At 41.5% G+C, this 25,572-nt stretch overlaps 1 protein-coding gene across 3 annotated transcripts in view; it reads left to right on the top strand.

The window, feature by feature from the left end:
* Positions 1-22,584, top strand: part of LOC144612042 (polypeptide N-acetylgalactosaminyltransferase 6-like) — a 54,768-nt gene extending 32,184 nt beyond the window's left edge. For 2 of the 3 annotated variants that reach the window (XM_078431524.1, XM_078431525.1), the window contains 8 exons: positions 86-235; positions 2,591-2,825; positions 11,245-11,362; positions 16,698-16,898; positions 17,233-17,364; positions 18,329-18,430; positions 20,867-21,019; positions 21,581-22,584. In XM_078431524.1, the coding sequence (XP_078287650.1) occupies positions 86-235; positions 2,591-2,825; positions 11,245-11,362; positions 16,698-16,898; positions 17,233-17,364; positions 18,329-18,430; positions 20,867-21,019; positions 21,581-21,691 (1,202 nt within the window). In that variant the 3' untranslated portion in view covers positions 21,692-22,584. The remainder of the gene's footprint in view (positions 1-85; positions 236-2,590; positions 2,826-11,244; positions 11,363-16,697; positions 16,899-17,232; positions 17,365-18,328; positions 18,431-20,866; positions 21,020-21,580) is intronic. The other variant, XM_078431526.1, reaches the window with a different exon arrangement.
* Positions 22,585-25,572: the final 2,988 nt, after the last annotated feature.

Genomic DNA, 25,572 nt, shown 5'->3' with positions numbered 1-25,572 from the left:
TCAATGTTGCAGATTACAGTGCTGTGAAATGAATACGACTTGTCTGTGTTAAAACACTGAAACAAAATGAATTCTGATTTTCCAGATGCTTTAAAAGAACAACTGGATGAGTATGTAAAGCAGTTCCGGATAGTGAAAGTTATCCGACAGGTGGAAAGGAAAGGGTTAATAACTGCAAGGCTCTTGGGTGCCAGTGAGGCCACAGGCGAAGTGCTAACTTTTCTTGATGCTCACTGTAAGTATATTTGTATGTCCCTCCCAATGTTAAATGAGTATTTTTATGCAATGTGAAATTGTCCATTTTGGCAGGAAAAAATAAATAAATAAAAAACATATCAAAGTGATGAGACTTTGCAAAGCTCTGATATGCAGAGGGTGCCCAGTTGCATGATTCACAAAAAGATAGTCTGCAGGTAAGTAAGTCACAAGGAAAGTTAACAGAACTTTGTCCTTTATTGCTAGGGAATTGAATGCAAAAGGAGGGAGGTTGTGCTTCAGTTATACAAGACATCGGTGAGGCATATCTGGAATACTGTGTACAGCATTGGTCTCTGAAGAAGGGTCTCAACCCGAAACGTCACCCATTCCTTCACTCCAGAGATGCTGTCTGTCCCGCTTAGTTACTCCAGCATTTAGCGTCTGTCTTCAATGAGGAATGTAGATCTGTTGGAAGTAGTTCGGAGAAGGTTGGCTAAATGGGTATCTGGAATGGGGAGGGGGTTGATTTGTCAAGAAATGTTGAATATGGGGGGGTTTGTGTCTGCTGGAGTGAGAAGAGTAAGTGGGAACTTGATTGGAACATTTATGATCCTGAGTGAGCAGTTGAAAGGAACATGCTATCCTAAGGACTCCACTAAGCCCTCTACCAGCTGTTTGTTACCAGTTGTGTATAAAACCTATTCTGTAAAAGTGAAGTGACTAACCTTTGGCATAGATCAGTGGGTGCCAACTGGTAGGTGCAACAGCCAATAATAAATGGGGATCTGCTGTCCTGCCTTTATTTCCAGTACATAAACTTAAAATATTAACTGAAGGTACGGTGGGTGCCAGGTGCAGTTGCAGGATACCTCTAAGATTGTGAAGGTTACAAGGGGAAAATGGATTGCTGGTGAGTCTGTGCACTTGGGTTGCAGAATCTAGCAAAAGAAAGAAGCCAAGATAAAGATTTGAGGTGTGAGAAGCAACAAGTTCAAGGTGGAGTCTATATATTGGCTAAGGGCCTTGGATTTGAGGAATGTCCTTCCTGCGATTGTATTTGGTTCCATAAATTTGCCACTGAATCTGTGTAGGAAGGAACTGCAGATGCTGGTTTAAACTGAAGATAGACTCAAAAAGCTGGAATAACTCAGCGGGACGGGCAGCATCCCTGGAGAGAGGAATGGGCGACGTTTCAGGCTCTTCCAACATATTTACATTCTCGACCCAAAACGTCACCTTCACATCTCCAGAGATGCTGCCTGTCCCGCTGAGTTACTCCAGCTTTTTGTGTCTATTGTCACTGAATCTTCTCCCTTCCTCTGAACTTAGTGAGTTATAGTAATGTACAGATATGTTCTGGCTGGCTGCTCTCCATTACTTCACCCAGGTGGCCAGTCGTCACATGTGACAGAGGGCCATTAGAAACACTTGGTCTGTATTGGCTGAGCTTGATCCTGGTTGTGCTGGGTGTCCAGGCTTGCAGGGCAACTTTGATGGGGGGGGGGGGGGGGGGGGGGGGGGGCAATTGTATTCCTCCCCTCGCTCATGTAATTTGGGATAATTGAACCCCACCCTTTTAACAGTAGCACATGGGAATAAAAGGAAGGGAACTTGGGCAGCATAGCACACTCACTTTGCCCTGAAATGAATTAGAAACAGATACTTGTTACTTTATCAATGTAGAATTGCTGAAAACTCCCCTGTTTAGTGTGCTTTGACGTCACAGGCAACGGAGCTATTTTAAATGGCCGTTAATCCATTTCACTTTCAATAGGAAGTGTTTTGAGCCAGAAAACTATTCTAGTCTCAAAACTAGGTCACTGCTGCTGGCGTGGTTTATTGGTAAAATAAGATTGTTGAATATGTCGAGAGTTGAATGAAGAACGATCGGGTGATGGCACTGTCAAAGAGCTGCACAGGAACCAAAATCGGGACCGGAACATGGGTTGGGTTAACCGAGGTTGCTGAAGTGTGGGAGAAAATGAGGAACTAACTATCTGCGAGGGCCAAAATTATTGAGCTATATATAGGAACTTGCTCAGGAAGTGAGACTATGGAGGAAAAGCAGTTGATTGGGGTTACAGAGCAAATAGTTTCTGTCAGCAATAAAACCTGCAAGATGGACTAAATGGACAAATCTGAAAGAAAAATGAAAATGCTGGAAATATTCTGTAGGTTAGACACCACCTGTGGAGGGAGAAACAGAGTTCATGTTTCAGAACAAAACCCTTCATCGTACACCTGTTTTATTTACTGTACAGCTCCACGGTTTGACATGTAGCGTTCGAATTATGCTGCTCTCTGGCTGTGGAGGAAAAAGATTGGGAGCAGGAAAAATCTTTTTGTTTAAGTTTATCTAAAATTGCTGTTTTCTAATCTCTCAAATATTTAGGTGAGTGCTTTAATGGATGGTTAGAACCTATGCTGGGAAGAATAGCTGAAAACTACACTGCTGTGGTGAGCCCTGACATTACTGCCATTGATCTCAATACCTTTGAGGTAACCAAACCAGTCCAGTATGAAAGACATCACAACCGGGGTAACTTTGACTGGAGTCTGTCATTTGGCTGGGAGTCTCTTCCAATTCATGAAATGAATAGAAGAAAAGACGAAACGTATCCTATCAAGTGAGTCTTGTGTAGTTGGTGATAGTATTGAATTTTTATATTCAATATCTTAAGTGAACAATAGAATGGTACACCCAAGAATTAGTAACCTGTAGAAATGTTAACGCACAGAAGTAAATCATTCGGCCCATTTAGTTCATGCTGCTTCCTTGAAGAACAATCTATTCTTAACTCATTCCTCTGCCCCTCTACATAGCCCTGTAAAGCATTTTCCTCAAATGTTTATCATTTTTTTTGTTGAAAGAACCGATTTGCTCTGTTTCCATTATCATTTTAAGGCAACTGGTCCAATTCATAACCATTCATCAGTTGAAACATTCTTGCATCCCCCACAGTCTTTGTGAACGAGAATAGCTTTCTTCTTAAATAACACACTATCCAAGCTAACCATGATCTTGACACCTTTTACCAAATCTGATAGCTGGATTCCGTAAATCTTTTCTGTACCCTCTTTAGGCTCTTCACTGCCTTCCCATAATGTGACCATAGAACTCCAGTGGTGATGTAATAAAGGTTCAAGATAATTTTCCTGCTTTTGTACCTGATGTCTTTATTTAGGAAATCTAGTATCCCCAGGCATTGCTAAATATTTTCAAATAATTATTGAACGTATTGAAATTGTGGACGCATTGGTGACTATTTTCCAATGTTCTATAGATTCAGGATCAGTTCCTGTGGATTGGAGGGTAGCTAATATTATCCCACTTTTTAAGAAAGGAGGGAGAGAGAAAACGGGAAATTATAGACCAGTTAGTTTGACATCAGTGGTGGGGAAGATGCTGGAGTCAATTATAAAAGACGAAATTACGGGGCATTTGGATAGCAGTAACAGGATCGTTCCGAGTCAGCATGGATTTACGAAGGGGAAATCATGCTTGACTAATCTTCTGGAATTTTTTGAGGATGTAACTAGGAAAATTGACAGGGGAGAGCCGGTGGATGTGGTGTACCTCGACTTTCAGAAAGCCTTCGACAAGGTCCCACATTGGAGATTAGTGGGCAAAATTAGAGCACATGGTATTGGGGGTAGGGATAGAAAATTGGTTGACAGACAGAAAGCAAAGAGTGGGGATAAATGGGTCCCTTTCAGAATGGCAGGCAGTGACTAGTGGGGTACCGCAAGGCTCGGTGCTGGGACCGCAGCTATTTACAATATACATTAATGACTTGGATGAAGGGATTAAAAGTACCATTAGCAAATTTGCAGATGATACAAAGCTGGGTGGTAGTGTGAGCTGTGAGGAAGATGGTATGAGGTTGCAGGGTGACTTGGACAGGTTGTGTGAGTGGGCGGATGCATGGCAGATGCAGTTTAATGTGGATAAGTGTGAGGTTATCCACTTTGGTGGTAAGAATAAGAAGGCAGATTATTATCTGAATGGTGTCAAGTTAGGAAAAGGGTACGTACAACGAGATCTGGGTGTCCTTGTGCTTTGGTTACTGAAAGGAAGCATGCAGGTACAGCAGGCAGTGTAGAAAGCCAATGGAATTTTGGCCTTCATAACAAGAGGAGTTGAGTACAGGAGCAAAGAGGTCCTTCTGCAGTTGTATAGGGCCCCAGTGAGACCGCACCTGGAGTACTGTGTGCAGTTTTGGTCTCCAAATTTGAGGAAGGATATTCTTGCTATTGAGGGCGTGCAGCTTAGGTTTACTAGGTTAATTCCCGGAATGGTGGGACTGTCATATGTTGAAAGACTGGAGCGGCTAGACTTGTATACACTGGAATTTAGAAGGATGAGAGGGGATCTTATCGAAACATTTAAGATTATTAAGGGGTTGGACACGTTAGAGGCAGGAAACATGTTCCCAATGTTGGGGGAGTCCAGAACCTGGGGCCATAGTTTAAGAATAAGGGGTAGGCCATTTAGAACGGAGGTGAGGAAAAACTTTTTCTGTCAGAGTTATAAATCTGTGGAATTCTCTGCCTCAGAAGGCAGTGGAGGCCAATTCTCTGAATGCATTCAAGAGAGAGCTAGATAGAGCTCTTAAGGATAGCGGAATCAGGGGGTATGGGGAGAAGGCAGGAACGGGGTACTGATTGAGAATGAGCAGCCATGATCACAATGAATGGCGGTGCTGGCTCGAAGGGCCGAATGGCCGCCTCCTACACCTATTGTCTATTATCGGACACTGTTCAGAACTGTCATTTAACCCATATATCTCTCCTTTATTCTTTCTGTTAAAATGTGTGGCTTTGTAGCTTAATTGCCCTCTGTAAAATTGTTTCTCGTGAGTCGGGAGTGGATGTGCAAGTGGAGTAATGTAAAACTAGTGTGAACAGGCGATCGATAGTCCGCATGGACTCGTTGGACTGAAGGGTCCGTTTCCATGTTGTAGCTCTAAAAAAAAAACTAAAACTAAAATATATCTCTTCACTTTTATGCATGAAATGTCATCTACCACTTGTCTGCCCATTCTGCCAGCTTATTCATGTCCTCGTTCAGTCCGATGCTGTTTCAGATTAATTTATTGTCCTGTACACCAGGGTGCAATGAAATTCCTTATTTGCATGAAGCATGGTAATGATAAATTCAACAATAATTACAATGAGTGCAAAACAGCAGAATGGTGCAAAGATTGTTGTGTAATCTGAAGTAGTGCAAAAAACGTGTAAGAACGCAAGAGTATGTGGCAGCACTTCTGGGAAGGGGATGTGAAAGAGGGATCGGTTCAGGACATCGACACAAAATGCTGGAGTAACTCGGTGGGACAGGCTGATTGTTCAGTCTGAAAAGGGTCTCGACCCGAAACGTCACCCGTTCCTTCTCTCCAGAGATGCTGCCTGTCCCGCTGAGTTACTCCAGCATTTTGTGTCTGTCTTCGGTTTAAACCAGCATCTGCAGTTCCTTCCTATACATGATTGGTTCAGGAGTCTGATAGTTGTGGGGAAGAAGCTGTTCTGAAGACTGGCCTTGCAAACAACTATCTTCTCCCAGAAGCTAAAAGAGAAAAAAGGAATGGCCAGGGTGATAGATATCATATCATAATTGATACAGCGTGGAAACAGGCCCTTCGGCCCAACTTAGCCACACCGGCACCGGTATCCTTGATGATACTTCCAGCCTTCCTGTGCAACGCACTGTGAAGATAGACTGGACAGAAGGAAGCGGCTAGCCTATGATTAACTGGGCTGTGTTCACCACTCTCTGCAGGTTAAGGCCGTCCAGAGGAGAGTAGTTGCCACCCTGGGCTGAGATGCATTCCGTCAGAATACATTCTATAGTGCATCTGTAGAAATTGTAGAAAATTCTTGTGAATTTGTTGAAACTTCTCCGATGCCAAAGAAAATAAAGAGCAGGGAACTGAGCACACAACGCGGAGGGGGCACCAGCATTGAGGAAAGTAGAGGAAAATGTTGTGACCAAATTTAACTGACTCTGGTCTGCTGCTCATGAAGTCCAGAAGCCAGCTTCAGATGGTGATCCAAGGCATAGGTCCAGAAATTTGGAGATGAGCTTATTTAGTATTGAAGGCTGAGCTGCAGTCAATGAACAACATCCTAACATAGGTGTTCTTATAATCACGGTGATTCAGAGCTGAATGCAGTGCAAGGGGGATGGTGTCTTCCATTAGACGTATTTTTCCTGTACACAAATTGCAAGGGATCTCGATTATCCATGAGACTGGCTCCGATGCACACCATTATCTTTTAGTTAATTTCAAATGGCCAACCCCAAGTTGTCCTATGGGCATTAGAACCTACCTTGCCAATATTGCCAAATTGCAGAATAAAATCCCACCAGTGTGATCAGTGACTGAAGAATCCAGAGGTGAAAGAACACTCTGCTACCTAATTGTACCAATAGGGCAGCACTGATTCTCTCAGCCAGAAAAGGTGCGCTCGTATATCAATATACATGTGAAAAGGCTTCACATGCACAGGAAGCCACGCTTTAGTGGCTAGCTTAGTGGAGTCAATGCTCTTTTATTTCGTCCTTTGGCATAAAAGTTCCGCTTCCCTGACCAACAAGGACGAGGTCTTTTTGAACTTTTTCTTAAACAGTTGTGCATGAAAGAATGGCTATTTTGGCAAGGTTTTGTGAGTGAGGTTGGGTAGCGTGACACAAAGTAACATTCAACCATAGTTCAGGAAGAGACCAATGCCAATGAGCAGAAGTCGGGGGGGGGACGACGACTAATGAATGTCAAGGCAGAGGAAAAGTCCATAAATATACCTAATATCTTGCACTGTGCATTAGAAGGAATCTACACTATTCGCACTTTAAAACGGTCGCTGGGATAAGCACAAAATGTCACCTCTGCTGTGAGTCTGTGGTTGAAGCCTGCTTGACTGTGGGTTTTCCATGGTTGTTAAATAAATGTTTGGAGTATTGACACTTGTTCCCACCCATATTTAACAGGCTATAATTATCAGTATCATTACTGCACCAAAGAGGTGCAGCTGTAATGTTGCTAGGGTGAAATTGCACTGTGCCATCTTTTTACTTGTATTAAATATTTTAAACTATTTTTCTCAATAACCTATTCTTCCTCTTTGGTTATGAGACAACTGTCTATAATTACAATTGTATGTGATCCAAAGAGGATGTCTTCCCATAATAGTTGATTTTTAACTTTATTCAAAATGAATATTCGAACCAAAGGCACTAATACAGAGAATTGTTTTGGAATAGGAAGCGTGAGTAGAATATTGGTCTGTTCAAGACCACCTTAGTAACCAGTCTTAAAATAAGAAGATTGAATGGTCTTTGAGGAGTAATCCCATGCTTTCAATAGAATAGGTGGGAAGATCAAAGCTAACTTGGTGGGATAATGTAGATGCACCCAAAACGTCGCCTACCCATGTTCTCCAGAGATGCTGCCTGACCCGCTGAGTTTCCATAGCACTTTGTGTCTTTTTATTGGTGGGATAATGGATTATGAGATGTAAAAGGGGTTGGGTGTGATGAAATGATCAATGATCATCAAACAACTTCAGAAGCTGGTGAAGAGGAATGCATGTTGGTGAGTCTTTTGATAGCACTGCTGCCTTGCTGTGAGCAACCAACCTTCACAACCTGTCTGTCTTTGAGGAGCATGATGCGATTCTGTTTGCTGTGCATGAAGGAGCGGCCAAACGCAATGCTATGTTGGTGTTCTCTTTTCCTCTGAATATTGTTTCCCAGAATAATACTTTAATTAGCTGAAGATTTTCATACTGATCCTGAATTTGCCCGGAAATTGTACCATTGTAATGGTGCATTAACAGCATGCATTTGTAAAATGAGGAAATTGCAGAAATATTAGGTGGGTTATGATTTGCACCACTCTACTTTTAGCCTCACACTGTCTCAAATGTTTGTTCTTGCCATTTGGGTCACTAATGTACCCAATGTTGGTTGCTAAGTGTGTACTGTAGCTGTCTTTAAAATGTGCGAGTGGCAGAGTGATGAATTGATGTATGGTACTCGTCTCTTGAATTGAGAAGCCAAGCATGGGGCCTTTAAAGCTGTAGAGTCTCACCCAACAGCTGTGAGAGTTTTGACTCCCTCTCCCTCTCCCCTCCCCCCCCCTCCCTAACATTCACTAAATCTGCAGTGCCCAATTGAGGGTCCTGGATCTTAACTTGGCGTGGGAGAAGTGCTTGCAACTCTGTTCTCTTTTCCTTTTCATCGTGCACAACTTGTTCATTAGTGAAGGGACAAGATAGATTGATCATGCAATCGATCAGTGGGAATAAGGCAGTAAAAATTACCGCAAAGAGTTTTCTGCCTTTGATAACGTTTTTTTTGGGGGGAAAAGCTTTTTTTGAGTCGATTGTCAGAAGTTGCAGCTCTAGCAAATCTATATGCTGCATCTCGGTCTGAATTCCGGCGTTTCAACTTCCAATGGTGTTATGTGGTTGCTATGATGGTTATGCTACTGTCTGGAGTGTGCTCACCATCCCTGATTCATTACCGACCTGATCACACTGTAAATGGGTCGAAATCCCAGCATATTACAGCGCAAATACAGCGTCACGTGAACCAAGAGCGCAAAAGCCCAATAATGCCCAGTGCAGCCAAAATGCAGCAAATCGAGGTCCACGTTGCTTTCACTCCAATAACATGACGCCAAGCGTTTCTTTTTCTTTCTTTTGACTGCAGTCAGTTCTGTGTGCGTTCTTGTCTGCTGGTTACAGCAGCAAGTGAATGACTATAAAATATGACTTTTTGAATGTCAAGTCCCACATGCAAGTGTCAGGAGGCCGACTTTGAAATTGAATAGGGTTTAAAGAACCAATTGGCCCAGTGGTCCATCATGTGTGATCAGGGGGTGCAGTGTTGCCGGGGCTTACCGGAGCGCCACTCCGGCACCTCAGTTAAAAACAAAAGCCAAAATAAACAGTGGGCAATTTTAACTAGCGGGGAATTTAACAACGGCCGCTCCAGCACCAGTGACAGCTCCGGCACCTAAAAAATTAGCACGGCAACACTGTGTGATTTACCAAATGCACAGGTGATATCAAACATTGGTCATGCATCTTTCCAATTTTTGGGTTGTTTTGATGGGTCGTGTGATTTGGATAATGTTTTGATCCCCTCAGTGATGATTAGCATATCCATCTGCCAATACACAGCCGTCTGAATCAAACACTGGGCAGAATCATCTGTGAAGCTTTGAGAAACCAACTTTGAACTCTATGGATGCTAATGGGCAGCCTTTCTCCAGGGCCTGGTTTGGGAATACCTGGATGATGCAGTAATGGGTGAAGAAATCTACAGTTAAGGGTGATAAGAGGGACCACTGATTTATACCTGACCATGGATGACAATGCATGCAAATTGCAACAGGTTATTCTCTGAAACCAAATTACTACTTTTTTTTAAAAACAAGCCCAGATCAGCTGGGTTTATTTTTGTTGAGATGTTGCATTTTATATAAATCTCTGATCATGCAATGGATCTGTAACAGGTGAGAAAGCCGGTAAGCAGCTTGTTAGAATTACAGTGAAAGCAGTTATATTTGGATAAATGTTAAGGGTAGAGGTTGCCCTGATTCAGCTTAACTGAAGCACTGATACAGGATGAATATCATTATTTTCATGATCGTATCCTTTAGAAAACCTTGAGGCCCACGTGTAACCAAACCCATCAGAGGAAATGGGAAGCTGAATGTTTTCACTGTTGTGACTGAAAGCAGTTTCTCTCTAGTTTCATGTAAAGGACAATCAATGATCCTTTTCAAATGCAAAGGATTTTTAACTGGGAATTCAACGCAGCATCACCAGTTTTGGAAAACCGCTGTGGAGTTGACTATAAATGTCTTCAGATGATCATGTTCTCGTTCGTTGTTTCTGTCAAAAGTGGAGGCTTTTGTTTTTGTGTTCAGAAATCCCATGTGGTTTTCCCCACTATTTCTATCCAAGTGACTGCTGCTCAGTCTGACACCTTGCGCTGGTCACGACTGTCGAAGGACACTTGAGCAAGTGGCGTTCCCTGTATAAATCCACATGCTGCTTCAGGAATTGGATTTTGGAAAGCATTAAGTTATGATGACATTTGCCTTGTTGTTGCCACCACATTACTGCCATTTCCACCATGGGGGGGGGGGGGGGGGGGGGGGGGGAGTTCTGACTGTCGTCCTTAGCTATGCCTCTCATAATTTTTTCAGCTTCTATCAGGTCTCCCCTCTGTTCTCGAGAAAACAATCCAAGTTTGTCCAATGTCTCCTCACAGCCTCTACCCTCTAATCCAGGCTGCATCTTGATAAACCTCTTCTGCACCCTCTCCTTCATGTAATGAGACCAGAACTGCATACAACACTCCAAATGCAGCCCAACCAAAGTTTTATAAAGCTGCAACATGACTTCCCGACTTTTATATTCCGTGTCTTGACCGATGAACGGAAGCATGCCATTTGCCTTCCTGACCACTCTGTCTGTTTGTGTTGCTACTTTCAGGGAATTATGGACTTGAACTCCAAGATCCATGTGTACATCAACGCTGTTGAGGATCCTGCCATTAACTGGATAATTTATCCTTGCATTTGACCTCCCACAGTGCAGCATCTCACACTTGCCTCGATTCAACTTCATTTGCCATTTCTCTGCCCATATCTGTAACTAATCTATATCCTGCTGTATCCTTTCACAGCTGCCTTTATTGTCCACACCTTCACAAATTTTAGTGTCGACTGCAAACGTATTAACCAATCCAACTACATTTTCATCCGAGTAATTTATCCTGAGAATAAATGGTCTTAAAAATTCCATACATTTTAAGGCTGAGATGGTCACCCGATTCTTGTGAATGGATGTGTTGAATCTACTTCCACGTGAAGTAAAATTTATCAGCTGTTTTAAAAATAGTGTGAATGTTGCAGTTAATTTCTATTTAAATAGGAGTTACAGTGGTCGTTTGGGTGAGCTTCAATCAGGTACAAAATAAAACTATGCAATCTCTGCAGCCAATAGATTTGATCTTTAGTTTATTTTCAGGACTCCCACGTTTGCCGGTGGCCTCTTTTCGATCTCCAAAGCTTACTTTGAACTGATTGGAACATACGACAACCAGATGGAGATATGGGGAGGAGAGAATGTGGAAATGTCATTCAGGGTAAATGCAAATGCTTACATTTATAATGGTGCGCCTTGGTCATGTGTTGGATTTTAAATTTGAACGTGATGTTGTGGTCTAAAGTGCAAAGGCACAGACAGCCTATTTTCTATGAGAAAGTGCACAGGACTGTGTTCAGTTAGTTGATCATCATCAGGGCACCACCTGAACATATCACTTGGTCTCAGTTCTGCTGGGCCAATGAGGGCAAAAAACATCTCTCAGTGTTTTTCCTTTCTGATCGAGTGTCTGATTATTTGGCAAGACCAAGATCAGGCTCCACACCCTCCACAAGTAAAGCCCAGGGTCATGATGAAGAAGGGATGAGATGCAGTCCCAAAGGGCACTCACAAAGGTACCCCGTGACAAATTTGTGCCTTCAGGGCAAGAACTTCGGGTTTTTGTCTTGTCTAATATTCTGGATCTTTTTGTATTTAAGAAAAACATTTCCAATGCACTGGTAAACTATAATTACAAATTAATGTTGATCGTTACCATTTAAGCATTTGATGGAAATGGATATCCTTTTGGCCTATTGGTATCAATTTGTACTGAATTATGGACAGACTAGTGTTTAAATATTGGAGGAAGCCCAAACTCTGTTTTGTTTATGGCTCCTTGAATATTTTTTTTGATCAAATAGGTTGGATTTGAGCCCAGTATGCTAAACTCAAAACGTCAGGTTTATAAATAGCCGTCATGCCCATGACCAAAGTTCTTCTCAAAAGATGATTTTTAAAACTTGAGGAAGTGTATTCTCTGTCATCAATGGCTCCTAAACCTTTTGAAGGAATACCCCATAAATACTTGCTGTTATGAACTGCTCCTGTAAAGTAGTTGCGGCTGTCCCAAAGGCTCCTGGGAACTACAAGCAGCCCTTTGGCCAGAACGGTTCACGTGCCAACTGTTTGCGTGTATGTGAATTTTCTAATTAAATTGCCTTTATTATTAAAGTGACATGATCACCCTGCAATCGGTTGTACACCCAGATTGGCAACCACATTCTTTATAAATTCAAAAGATTAAAAATGGCTATGTTACAATGCTGTTCTGAAGTGAGAGTCATGTTATAATGAAAATTCCTGCCATTCTTGGGCTGTAATTGGCACTGGAAAATGTGGACAAAACTGGCATTGACTTTTGCTGCTTTTATAAAAGGTGCATTTTGAATGCAGCCTTGAATATATTTGTAGGAGTTTGAGTAGGGTAGTTGCCGTGATTTCATCATCCATAGCGAATGCAGGAAAAATAGAGACAAAAACTGATCTGGTGTTGGGTTATGCTCAGTAGTATCACTGCTACCTTTTTGGAGTCAGAAGGTTGTGGGTTTAAACTCTTAATCTAATCCGGTGCAACACTGAGGTTAATGCACTGCCAGAGGTGCTGTTTTTCAGTTGAAATGTTGAACCTCTCAACGAGGCATAAATAATCCCAGAACACTTTTCAAAGAAAACTAGCGCATTCCTTCCAGTGTTCCAGCCAACAAATATCTCGTACCCAGTACCTAAAACGGATGATCTGATCATTTACGTGACTTTAGGAGCATGCTCTGCGCAAATTGACTGCTCTTTGCCTCCATTACAGTGTTAACTATATTTCAAAAGTGCATCACTGGCTGTGATGTGTTTTGAAATCTATTGCGATCATGAAAGATGCTACATAAATGCAAGTCCCTTTCTTTCAAAAGACATGTCGCAGAAAATTTAATTGCCATTAATTCATATATGTTCTTTTAAAGTCACATGGACGTTAACCAGGCAGATTTGCTAAGGCTGGTTTGATAACAGAATACTGAATAATCTGATTAGATCTTGGTTATGCGCCAACCCCCATGGCCACAACCCCAATTCTTCATTCTTCTCTTACATTTTTCCAATTCTCCTCTGCTTTCGCTCCACAAACTTTGAAACTGGCTGGAAGCAATCTCTTTGACCAATTAATTTGCCTTCCTCTCTGTGACTGTCTGTCTGATTACTGCCCTAAGAGGTGTCTTTGGATGTATTTTCTATGTGGATGGCATGACTTAAACACAATAGAAATCTTTCTTACCCCTGTTTGACACTTTCTGGGTGTACTACACTTTCATAACTTGGTTCTAGCTGTTGCTTCATCATTTTATCCTGTACTGTTTTTGAAACATTTCAGTTTTAATCCCTCCATCATCCACAAATGGTCCATCTTTAAATCTTACATGTAAACTGAGTGAGAACAATCCTGAACTCCATTTCTGGGCAATGTTTGCTGCTAATTATAGTGAGCTCAATGTGTGTTGCCTCTACTGGGGAATGATAAGAGGTTAGTATTTAAATGGCTAGGCTGTTCATATGCCCTTATGACATGAGGCCATTCAGCCCATCACATTTATGCCACCTAATTAACAGTATGTTATGATGTTTGGAGGAGAAATACATGAATACCTTTTTGAATTAACGATCCAATTCCTTGCATTCAGATGTATTGGGATTATGATGGAGGAAGAGAGAGATCTTTCCCTGGAGGTAGAGAAAGTTGAACGTCCATGTTTCAAATACCATCGCTTCGATAGGCTTAATATGTGAATTAAATGCTTTTTGCAGACTTCCTTTGAATATGGGATGTGCTTTTGCTATGTCAACACTCATACATTTTACATTATTACAGTTGAAAACTAATTTATTTTTGGTAGCAGGATTTCAAAATACCTCAAACTACATGTGTCTCTTCGGTGTAAACCAGCATCGGCAGTTCCTTCCTACGTACAAACTGCATGCAATGTCAGGGTCTATAAATTGTGAAGTGACAAGATCAACCAGAAGGTGGCGCAATAGTACAGACAGTCGTTCATTTTCCTCATTGAATTCAACTGCACAGCTCTACTTCTGATTTTTTTGAATGATATTGGATGTTGATGGGCTGGATGGTAAAATGGGCAAAGATTAAACACTCCACACACACCTCCAGATTAAAAACTAAATGCTGTCAATGTATTGGAGGTAGGGTACTGACAAGGTTAGAAAATTGGTTGACAGACAGAAAGCAAAGAGTGGGGATAAATGGGTCCCTTTCAGAATGACAGGCAGTAACTAGTGGGGTGCCGCAAGGCTCGGTGCTGGGACCGCAGCTATTTACAATATACATTAATGACTTGGATGAAGGGATTAAAAGTACCATTAGCAAATTTGCAGATGATACAAAGCTGGGTGGTAGTGTGAACTGTGAGGAAGATGCTGTGAGGTTGCAGGGTGACTTGGACAGGTTGTGTGAGTGGGCGGATGCATGGCAGATGCAGTTTAATGTGGATAAGTGTGAGGTTATCCACTTTGGTGGTAAGAATAGGAAGGCAGAGTATTATCTGAATGGTGTCAAGTTAGGAACAGGGGACGTACAACGAGATCTGGGTGTCCTAGTGCATCAGTCACTGAAAGGAAGCATGCAGGTACAGCAGGCAGTGAAGAAAGCCAATGGAATGTTGGCCTTCATAACAAGAGGAGTTGAGTATAGGAGCAAAGAGGTCCTTCTGCAGTTGTACAGGACCCTAGTGAGACCGCACCTGGAGTACTGTGCAGTTTTGGTCTCCAAATTTGAGGAAGGATATTCTTGCTATTGAGGGCGTGCAGCGTAGGTTTACTAGGTTAATTCCCGGAATGGCGGGACTATCATATGTTGAAAGACTGGAGTGACTAGGCTTGTATACACTGGAATTTAGAAGGATGAGAGGAGATCTTATCGAAACGTATAAGATTATTAAGGGGTTGGACACGTTAGAGGCAGGAAACATGTTCCCAATGTTGGGGGAGTCCAGAACAAGGGGCCACAGTTTAAGAATAAGGGGTAGGCCATTTAGAACTGAGATGAGGAAAAACTTTTTCAGTCAGAGTTGTGAATCTGTGGAATTCACTGCCTCAGAAGGCAGTGGAGGCCAATTCTCTGAATGCATTCAAGAGAGAGCTGGATAGAGCTCTTAAGGATAGCGGAGTCAGGGGGTATGGGGAGAAGGCAGGATCGGGGTACTGATTGAGAATGATCAGCCATGATCACATTGAATGGCGGTGCTGGCTCGAAGGGCCGAATGGCCTCCTCCTGCACCTATTGTCTATTGTCTATTGTCTATTAGCATGTCAGGTAGCATTAGTGGCAAGGACAACAAAGTTGACAATTCTGGTTGATGATCTTGGGAACCGACCATGTGGATTGACACTTTGGTGCAGTACCCAGGGTGTACTGTCCAAACAAACCTGGTGTCTTTCAAATGGGACTTAAACCAAGTGGATATGAAGGATCCCACAGCTCTTGATTGAAGAGAAGCAGGAAAGGACACCTTTTTCGAAGCCAATATTTATCCCTCAAACCAACATCACTAGAAACGTTGTTAGGTCATTATGATTGTGGGATCTTGCTGTGTGCATATTGGCTGCATGTTTCCTGCTTTACAATGGTGGTTATGCTTAAAAGTACCTTGTTGCGGCAAAGCACTGGGATATTTGGAGCTTAGAAGACTTGTCTGTCATTTTAAGAAGCCAGCTGGTATGTTTGTTTGATGGGGTGGGGGGGGGGGGTGCTGGAGAGAAATAAGGGTTTTGTCTGGATGGCAAATGAAGTTAAATGGCTGCCTTCATTTTTACTGATTTTGTAAATGAGAAACAGATGAAGAATAAAAGTCTTCTAGCTTTAAAGATCATCCCATGTGGATTAAGATGAAGTTGGGGCAGTACAAGGCTAAAATCAATTAAGGCTGGAGTTGTCATTCTGTTCAGGAGGGATGTTGGAGATGGAGATTTTCTGCCTTTAAGCTAAATTTGGGGTATAGGCTGACAATGTAGGTGGTGCGGTCAGGGTGGGGAAGGGAGCTGAAATAGGACAGTGCAATTGGAAACGAGTTAAGTACGCAACATTGGCAATCGTGGCTGAATCTAATTGAATAAAATGAAGTAAGTCGTTGCAGCACATTGATGTAACAATCTGTACAAGTACCTGCTCTGACAGTTCAGTTCCACTCCTCAAAAATGCCTGAATTGGTAACTCTTCTAAGTCCTTTCCCTCTGATCGTATTGTCTTCAATCACTATTCAAAATAAGGATATATGTTTAAGCCGGATATTAGATGGCCATAATCAGCCATGATAATGAGCATTATTTTTATTCTTAAAGGACACAAGTATTTGGAATTCCCTTTTTAATTGACCAAAAATAGTTCCTATGGTTTTTTCTTAATAAATTGATTTATTTTTCTTAATAAATTTACTAGAAATTGATTGGTAAATGTGAATAATTAAGGAAATTCTGTGTTTAAATAATACCCTTTAATAACTTTTGATGTTCACCATGGACTAACGGCCATGTTGTGTAATTTTCTTTAGGTCTGGCAATGCGGTGGGCAGTTGGAGATCATTCCCTGTTCAGTGGTGGGCCATGTGTTCCGTAGCAAGAGCCCGCACAGCTTCCCAAAAGGTGTGCAGGTAATTGCCCGCAACCAGGTGCGTCTGGCTGAGGTCTGGATGGATCACTACAAGGAGCTGTTTTACAGGAGGAACCAGCAGGCGGAAACAATAGCCCGTGAGGTGGGTGACACAGCTGGTAGTTACTCCTTCAAATCCTGTATTGATTTTTGCTTTTCTCCAATCCTTGGTTAACAGTATTTCTATTCAGAGCAGACCCTGGTTTTTGCCTCCCAGATTCTGTTCCATTCCCATAATCTATCCTGAGCACAGGGATTAAAGGGTGTAACTTTGTAACTGCTTGCCTCTCTTGGAAACCTATTTAGACATAAATAAGTTTTAAGATATGTTGTTTCCTACACTCATAATCGTGACTGAATGGAATACTGACTCGCTTCTATATAAAGTTGTGTACATGATGGATTTGGGATTCATCTATTTTTTCCCCTATTTATAGAAAAGTTTTGGCGATCTTTCAGAAAGGTTTCAGTTGAAAGAGCGTTTAAAGTGTAAGAACTTTACCTGGTATCTGCAAAACATTTATCCGGAAATCTTTATACCAGATTTCTCTCCAATACGTTATGGGGCGGTGAGTTAAATGATGCATTAAATTAATAAGCTTTGGTATGTTTAAAATATGAGTTAATTGATTCTGAATTGCAATTTTTCCTTTTATTTAAATTATGAAATAGTTTTTCAATAGATTTAACATTACACCACAATTTTGAAATGGGTGGATGTTTTGATATCTTGATCTGGTTTTGATTTGTTTTAGATCATAACTTTATGGGGCTTTTTCTCATTTGTATTTTAAAATCTATGAACCAAACTTCCCAAGGTTGGGCAAGGAGCATTTAGCTCCAGAGTTATTGAGTGCTTCTAGAACAATACTTTTAAACTAGAACAGCAAATTGTTTTTAACTATGATTTATTAAAAATCTGTATTCCATAATTATTTTTAATGTATAAATGGAATCAATTCTGCTCAATGTTGTTTAGATCCCACCTTCCTGAATTATTTCCCTTGGCACTTTTTTCTCCCAGTCTTCAGATTTCTTTCCTGTACCCTTTGAGCTTTTGCACCTTCCACTCAATCCATACTCCCAGTTTAGATTGCCACTGTCCTATAAAATTCTATATATCGCTCCATGTAATGAACCCTACAGAAATCCGTTTAATTCGTGCATTTGGGATGTTGAGAAGCAGAACCAGCATGAGGCTGAAGAGCTGCCTCCACTTAAGTCCCAACTGCATGTTTTTATACTCTCCACCCTTTGTTAAATTTGGAGCGTTTTTATGCTGTAGATCCATAGGCACAGGGTTAAGACTTCCTTAATAATGCTGTTGTCAGAAGTCGGGAAGCCATTTGGCAAGTGATTGGTTCGTCACTTCAGTCTGCATTGCTCTTGTGTCTGGCATTGGTGATTTTTATCTTGTTATCAGCGAGGTTATTGTTTTGCAATCACTACTTTTTCAGCAATTTTACAATTTGCTTTGTTGCACGGATTATCAAATTATCAATTGCTGAACTTTTACTGTATGTTATTTTGCAGCTTAAAAACAAGGGAACTGGAAGCTGCTTGGATGCTGGGGAAAACAATCATGGTGGAAAACCTCTGATAATGTACCCATGTCATGGAATGGGAGGCAATCAGGTACCAGTCATTGATCATTTGAAAAAGCAAGTAGTTCTAAAAGTGCGCCTGTCTGTGTTCCTTGTCAGGATCAGTTTCAGTTTAGTTTATTGTCATGTGTACCAAGGTACAGTGAAAAGCTTTTGTTGCGTGCTATCCAGCCAGTAGAAAGACAATACATGATTACAATAGAGCCATTTACAGTGTATAGATACATGATAAGGGAATAACGTTTGGTGCAAGGTAAAGCCAGCAAAGTCCGATCAATGATAGTCCAAGGGTCACCAAAGAGGCAGATAGTAGTTCAGCATTACTCTCTGGTAGTGGTAGGATAATTCAGTTGCCTGATAATAGCTGGGAAGAAACTGTCCCTGAATCTGGAGGTGTGCGTTTTCACACTTCTATACCTTTTGCCTGATGGGAGGGGAGATGAGGGAGTGACCAGGGTGCGACTCGTCCTTTGTTATGCTGCTGGCCTTGCCGAGGCAGCGTGAGGTATAAATGGAGTCAATAGAAGGGAGGTTGGTTTGTGTGATGGTCTGGTCTGGGCTGCGTCCACAATTCGATGCAATTTCTTGCGGTCTTGGATGAAGCTCTTCCCAAACCAGGCTGTGATGCATCCTGATAAAATGCTTTCTATGGTGCATCTGTAAAAGCTGGTGAGTTGGTGAGAACTTCCTCGGCCTTCGAAGGAAGTAGAGGCGTTGACGTGCTTTCTTTGTCGTCACTTTAATATGGGTGGTCCAGGAGAGGTTGTTGGTGATATTGACCCTGAGGAATTTGACCATCCCTACTTCGGCACCGTCATTGCAAACTGGGGTATGTGTACCGCTTCACTTCCTGAAGTCCATCATTTATCTCCTTTGTCTTGCTGACATTGAGAGAAAGGTTGACACAAAATGCTGGAGTAACTTAGCGGGTCAGGCAGCATCTCGGGAGAGAAGGAATGGGTGATGTTTCGGGTCGAGACTTCAGTCTGAAGAAGGGTCTCGACCCGAAACGTCACCCATTCCTTCTCTCCCGAGATGCTGCCTGACCCGCTTAGTTACTCCAGCATTTTGTGTCTCCCCTTGATTTTAACCAGCATCTGCAGTTTTTTTCGGACACATTTTGAGAGAAAGGTTGTTGTCTTGACACCAGGACACTAGGTTCTCGATCTCCTTCCTAAACTCTGTCTCATCATTATTTGATATCTGGCCCACATGGTGAAGTCGTTTGTGAATTTGAAAATCACGTGCTACTAACTGAATTGTCATGCCAAACTAATCAACTTTCCAGACCGTATCAAATGTGTGGGAGGGTGGGTGAATTTGAAGTTGCAACCCAAGGATCGTGTAAATAGATGAACAAATGGCAGATTATCATTGTACATGGCAGGAATGTTCGGATGCTCGCGTTTCAACTATGTCTGGAGTTAGCTATGATTGACATTGGGAGATCTGGGGGTTTTGGTAGATGAGATGATCAAGATTTTAACACAACAATTAACAAAGTAACTCGATGCTTAACCTTATGGCCAAGGTAGTGGAATGCAAGTTGTAGGGCGCTGTGGTCAGATGTTGAGTGCCCTGTACCATTACGGTCACTAAGACATGTGGCAATGACACTCAAGCCCTGGAGGTGATGTAGAGAAGGGATTTGTTGTCGATTCTTTAAAAACTTGAGTTAGAAAGATAAAGAGAGGAAACAAGTTGTCATAATATTGGGGGAAGGAAAAAATGTGCTGATTGGTATGACTCATTAATATAAGGTGGTGAGTAAATGTGCCTCTCAGACCTAACAAGTCTTAGATTTGCGCCTCAAACAATTGGGAAAATTGCACAGAATTTCCACTTTTCACTTTTAGCTGATGGCTTCTATCAGAATGGTATGTGCAATGGTTTTGGATGGGGGAAAAGTTGTGATGGTTTCTCCATTTATCCACTCTCCAGGTGGTCAAATGGTCCACTAATGCTTGCTCTTTAGACTCGCAAGTAACTAGTGGTTAATTGGGTAAGATTATACCACTCATAATGGAGATGCAAGAAAAAGCAGATGCTGGAATCTTGAGCAAAACACAGGGTGCTGCAGGAACTCAGTGGGTCAGGCAGCATCTGTGGAAGGAATGGACATGCAACGTTTCGGATTGGGACCCTTCTTCCACACTAAAAAGTCGCCTGTACATTCCCTCCACAGATGCTGCCCGACTGCTGAGTTCCTCCAGCACTTTGTGTTTTGGCCACAAATAATAATATCTACTTCCATTTAAACGGGCCCTTTAAACAAAACGTCTCAAGGTTCACATAACTATTATCGAACAGTGGTTGGTGCCTATGGAAGCCTATCTCTGCTCCAGTGCTATGCATTCAGGAGAAATAAGAGAAATAAAGTCAATATAGATTGTGTTATTATTGTGCTTGGAGATCTGCCATGTATGCTGTTTTGATAATATGCATTTTTCCCTGCTGATATTTTAAGTATTTTGAATACACCATCCAGTCTGAAATGCGCCACAACGTTGCCAAACAGTTGTGCCTTGGAGCCATGTATGGCCAAGTTCTATTGCAGCAATGTAAATACACTGGGAAAGACACCAAAGTGCCAGGAGATGAACACTGGGAATTTCTAAATGTGAGTTTTGCATATGAATAAAAGTGTTGTCTGAAAGTGTGAGGGGATTGGCGACTTCCTCCCCTCCCATTGTAAGGATGAGTTCACTTCAAGGGTACTCAAAGATGTGAATTCAGCCACCAATAAAAATCAGAAATAGAACCTGGGTCTTTTTTCGTGCGTGTGTGCGTGTGTGGTGGGTATATGGAACGAGCTGCCTGGGGAGGTAGTTGAGGTAAGTATTATGACGACATTTAAAAGACATTTGGACAGGTACATGGTTAGGAACGGTGTAGAGGGAACACGGCAGCTGGGACTAGCGTTGATGGGGCATCTTGGTTGGCATGGGCAAGTTGGGTGAAGGGCCTATTTCCATGCTCTGACTCGGAGTACAAAATGATCTATTTTTGTTCAAATAAGTCATAAATTGATGAAATAGAAGAGGGCACCAATGGAAATGTACCCAGATGTGTCAGCAATGTCTGGAGAAGATTTGAGGGGTGGGGAGCGGGGAGGGGCAGTTGAAGGGGAAGAGAAAGGAAAGCACCTGTTTAACTTGGATTTCTTTGTTTCTTTTTTCAGGACCTGATAAAAAATGTTGCCAGTCATCAGTGTTTGACTGCGTCAGGAAAGAATCCATCCATAGTTCCGTGCAACTCTGCAGACCTGTACCAGCAGTGGGCTTTCACCTAGTGTTGTCAAGAAGGACATTGCCTCCTGGTGAACTATCCGAATCATTCTGAGTGGGGAAAATGCACACTTTAAAACATAAAAGCCTGCCTTGCTGTTAAATCTTTTTGTGACTCTGAATTTTAGCTTGGGTATAGAGCAAATCAGATTTGTCGATTTCATTCCTGTCAGAAAAGAAATCTCTTAATTGGATCAAAAAGGATCTCTGCTACACTTTAAAAATGTTCAATTAAACTTTCTCTGGCCTTGCAGGAGCTGTTCCCTTCTAAAAAAAAAAAGACCCTGTATCTTTGATATTGAAAGCCAGTGATGTGGAACATTTATAAGATAAAATGTCGATTTAGTTGGCATTCAACATAAATTGGATTCTGGATATCCACCACTTTTGTTGTGTTTGATCCAAAGCAGAGCAGGGTTGAAGCTGGTGCCATTTAATAGATGTGCCTGGAGACTATTCTGCATTGATGCTTGGATCTATTCCTGATTCAAATGTGGCTGAAGATTCCTGCTGAAGTTTGAAACTCCTCAAATCTTGGAGCAGGGAAAAGAAAAACACTTCTTTTGGATGAGACGTTAAACGGAGGTCTCCTCTACCCTCCCAGATAGATGTACAAAGTCCCATTGTTTGGTCATTTATTTCATTGTTGTTTGTGGGAGTTATGTCAAAATTGGCTGCAAAATCTATTTGCATAACTGCACTTACTGCCTGTGGAATGCTGTATGCGCTGAAGTGAAAGGTGCTAGATAAATGCAAGCTTGCTCCTTCCATTTGCAGCTCCGAAGCAGCATCGACCTTATGCATCTTGGCAGGTTGTCAGAATCCACATTTTCATCAGTATGGCATGGCATAATTAAAGTATTTCCCTGTGAGATAAACATGGGGAGAAAAAGAATTCCTCCCAAAAGAGATTGTGAAAAGAGTGTGGCAGGGGGTGGGGTGGGAGGTTGTTGGGGAGAGGGGGTGGGGAGGGTAAGGGATCTGTGTCACTTCAGATGGGTTTATTGTGGGCAGAGGGACAGTACTGCTAAAGGGTTTTGGAGGACGAAGGGAACTTTGAATTGCTTTTATACAAATGACATTTCTGTTTGATGCGTTTTCCTATTGGCACCACTTGTGAATTTGCTGAAAGGTAGGAGCATCAGACTGTTAAATGTAACCATGAAACATCACTGCCTTCGGTGTTTCACCCAGCTTTTGTTTGCTGGATGGACTCCTACCAGCATTGTTCCTGGTTTCAAATGTGCTCAAGATCATCAAAGCCTTGAAATGTGGGAGCTGCAGATAAATTGAAAATGAATTCCCTGTTATTTGTACCGTACATGGTTTACAGTAGCAGCTGCACATTCAACTCTGCTTCTGAAATTCAGTTCCAGTGGACCCAGTACAAGGTGTTTAGCGCTACCAGACAGGGACAAATTTCTTTGCAGTTACGTCATATTCTGAAGGCAACTTGCAACTAATTTTCTTAATTTTGGTCAGCAACATTTGTAACAAATGTTTATTCAAGGTCAAGATAAACTAATACAATTGCGCATTTCTCTCATTAAAGTTTTGCTGCACGTCTTCCCTTATTTACCCCCATAACTTCCCCAACCAGGTATAGTTGCAAGTTAATGCTCAATCTCCATTGAATTAACTGATTCCTATATGAGATAGCAGGAGGAACTGTACGGTTAAGTTAAATACTTCAAATATTGGTACCAGTGAAAAAGATTTCAACAATCGGCTTTAAGACTTGTGCAAGAATAATGGCCACTTGGGTAAGATGGCAGAGTGTAACTCGTTCCTTAGAACCTGTACCTATGGAATGGCAGGGGAGGACATTTGCAACTTAAAATCCAATGGAGCATAGAGTTCACTGTGGTAGTTTTGATTTGTCCTTGAGGTGAGTTGACATTTAATATTGAATGTAACCAATTGTGAGGCTATTTTAATAAATCATGGTGTGTACATTAGGAGTAATGTCATATCAAAGGTACAGTACTGCTTTGATATCCAGGTCACTTCCATCCAAGCAGTCATTGATTGTAGAGCTCTGGAATTGTCAAAATGTGCTCTGGTCTGGATAGAGCATTAAAATCAATGTTACGGGTAAACACAGGAGACTTATTTTCGGTACAATGATTGCACCAAGCTGCATTTCCACAGATATGCGAGGTCAGCAAAAAAGTGGGTCTGCACATTGGAATTGTATAAGTTAAGATAATTTATCATGCTTAAAATAAATTGAACATTGAGCTGTATATATGTGTCAAGACACCGTTGAAATAGATTTGGGGTTTCTTTGTGAAATATTTAGTTCCTAAGCTGTAATAATTGCAGTTTCTCGGAGTTGGTGGGCTGCACTATCAAACAGCATGAGGCTCTTTTGAGGGTGAGTTTAGGGATAATCTAGTTTAAATTTTTCATACTTTGGATTTGAAGCAACAAATCCTGAATTATATTTTTCTAAGCTTTTTCGAATTTATTATAATACTCTGACTTGTAGAAATCTCTGCCTTGTAATTGCCCTTTGCACGTGCAAAGGTATCCCACGATTAATCTAGCATCAAAGCTCTTTGATCTCGTCTCATAGTGATAAAGATGATCCTCTTGTACTAAAGTAAATTTAGTTACTCTCCCCAAGATAACAATGATTTGCCCTATAAAACTGCAAACCATGGTCATTTTAACCATCGATCCAATAGCCTGTGCATATTGCATTTAGACATGTAAATGTATTAAATTGGGAAGCCTGCTTCATATTTGTGTGAAATATTTGCTGGTGTTATCAAGAATCAAATGGGAATGTTCCCCATATACTTGATGCTGGTCTGTGTACACAGGATATAGAAGACAACATAGGGAAGAATGCTACTTTTACGCAACCACCATTACCCCCTCCACCCATCTCTTAACGACTCCAGTTTTTATCGTGATTTATTGAACAGAATATTGATTTCCTGAAAAGTGAATTCCATTTCCTAAATTTGCTATCTACCTCCATTGAATTCTAACTCTGTAGTTCAAAGAAAAATCATTCAATATTCACTACACTCTCACAATTGCAGAGGCACTAAATCTTGGATGTTTAGACTTTTTTTAAATGCAGGAAAGAAAATTAATAATTGTTTGGAAATCCAGTAAATCGCTCCTGAGTCTTACTAGTTCAACTTGCTGTATTAAAGAATGTCTCTGGATTGTAATGAAACAAGATGGTATTTCTGGTGCAGTGACACAATGCATTACATATTTTGGTGTTGTATCTTAAAGACCAGGAAGGGCCAGAGTTCACTTCTCAATCTGTGCTTTTGTTAGCTGTGAAAACATGGACTTTTACAATAATGTTTTTGTTCAAGCACATGGAAAATGAGCTAGGGTTGCTGCTGGTCATTGATGTCCTGGCCAATACTCCCCCCCCCCCCCCCCCCCAAAATAATATCAAAACAGATATCTGTACTTTTATGGGACTTTGCTGTGTGCCAATGAACCACCACCTTCCTTACATTGTAACAATGGCAACAATTCAAAAAGTAATTTATTGGCTGTAAAGTACTTCCGACATCCTGAGTTTGTGAAGGACACTATGTAAATATGTCATTTTTCTCCATTAAGACCTACTCTGGCAAGTGAAGATGTGAACTTGTATTGGGGAAAATGGAATTGCCCACTGATATTTATTGTAAGCTCACAAAAGCATGACTGTGGGAGGTGGCCTTTGGTGCCCATCAATCCACATTGCAGCATGAATCACTGCTGGATGACAAGAAGAAAAACAACTTGGAATTGATTGATGTGAAAAGGCTTTTTTTGATTTTGTTGGAGTTGTTCTAGAAAATGTTTTCTGCCATTGAGCACTGCTAAGTATTGTGTTTTGTCATATTTGAGTTTGAATGACTTACTA

Source organism: Rhinoraja longicauda, chromosome 42 (assembly GCF_053455715.1).
Source record: "Rhinoraja longicauda isolate Sanriku21f chromosome 42, sRhiLon1.1, whole genome shotgun sequence".
Taxonomy (NCBI): domain Eukaryota; kingdom Metazoa; phylum Chordata; class Chondrichthyes; order Rajiformes; family Arhynchobatidae; genus Rhinoraja; species Rhinoraja longicauda.
The sequence above is the reverse complement of the archived record's forward strand: the minus strand, read 5'-3'. Positions and strand labels throughout refer to the sequence as shown.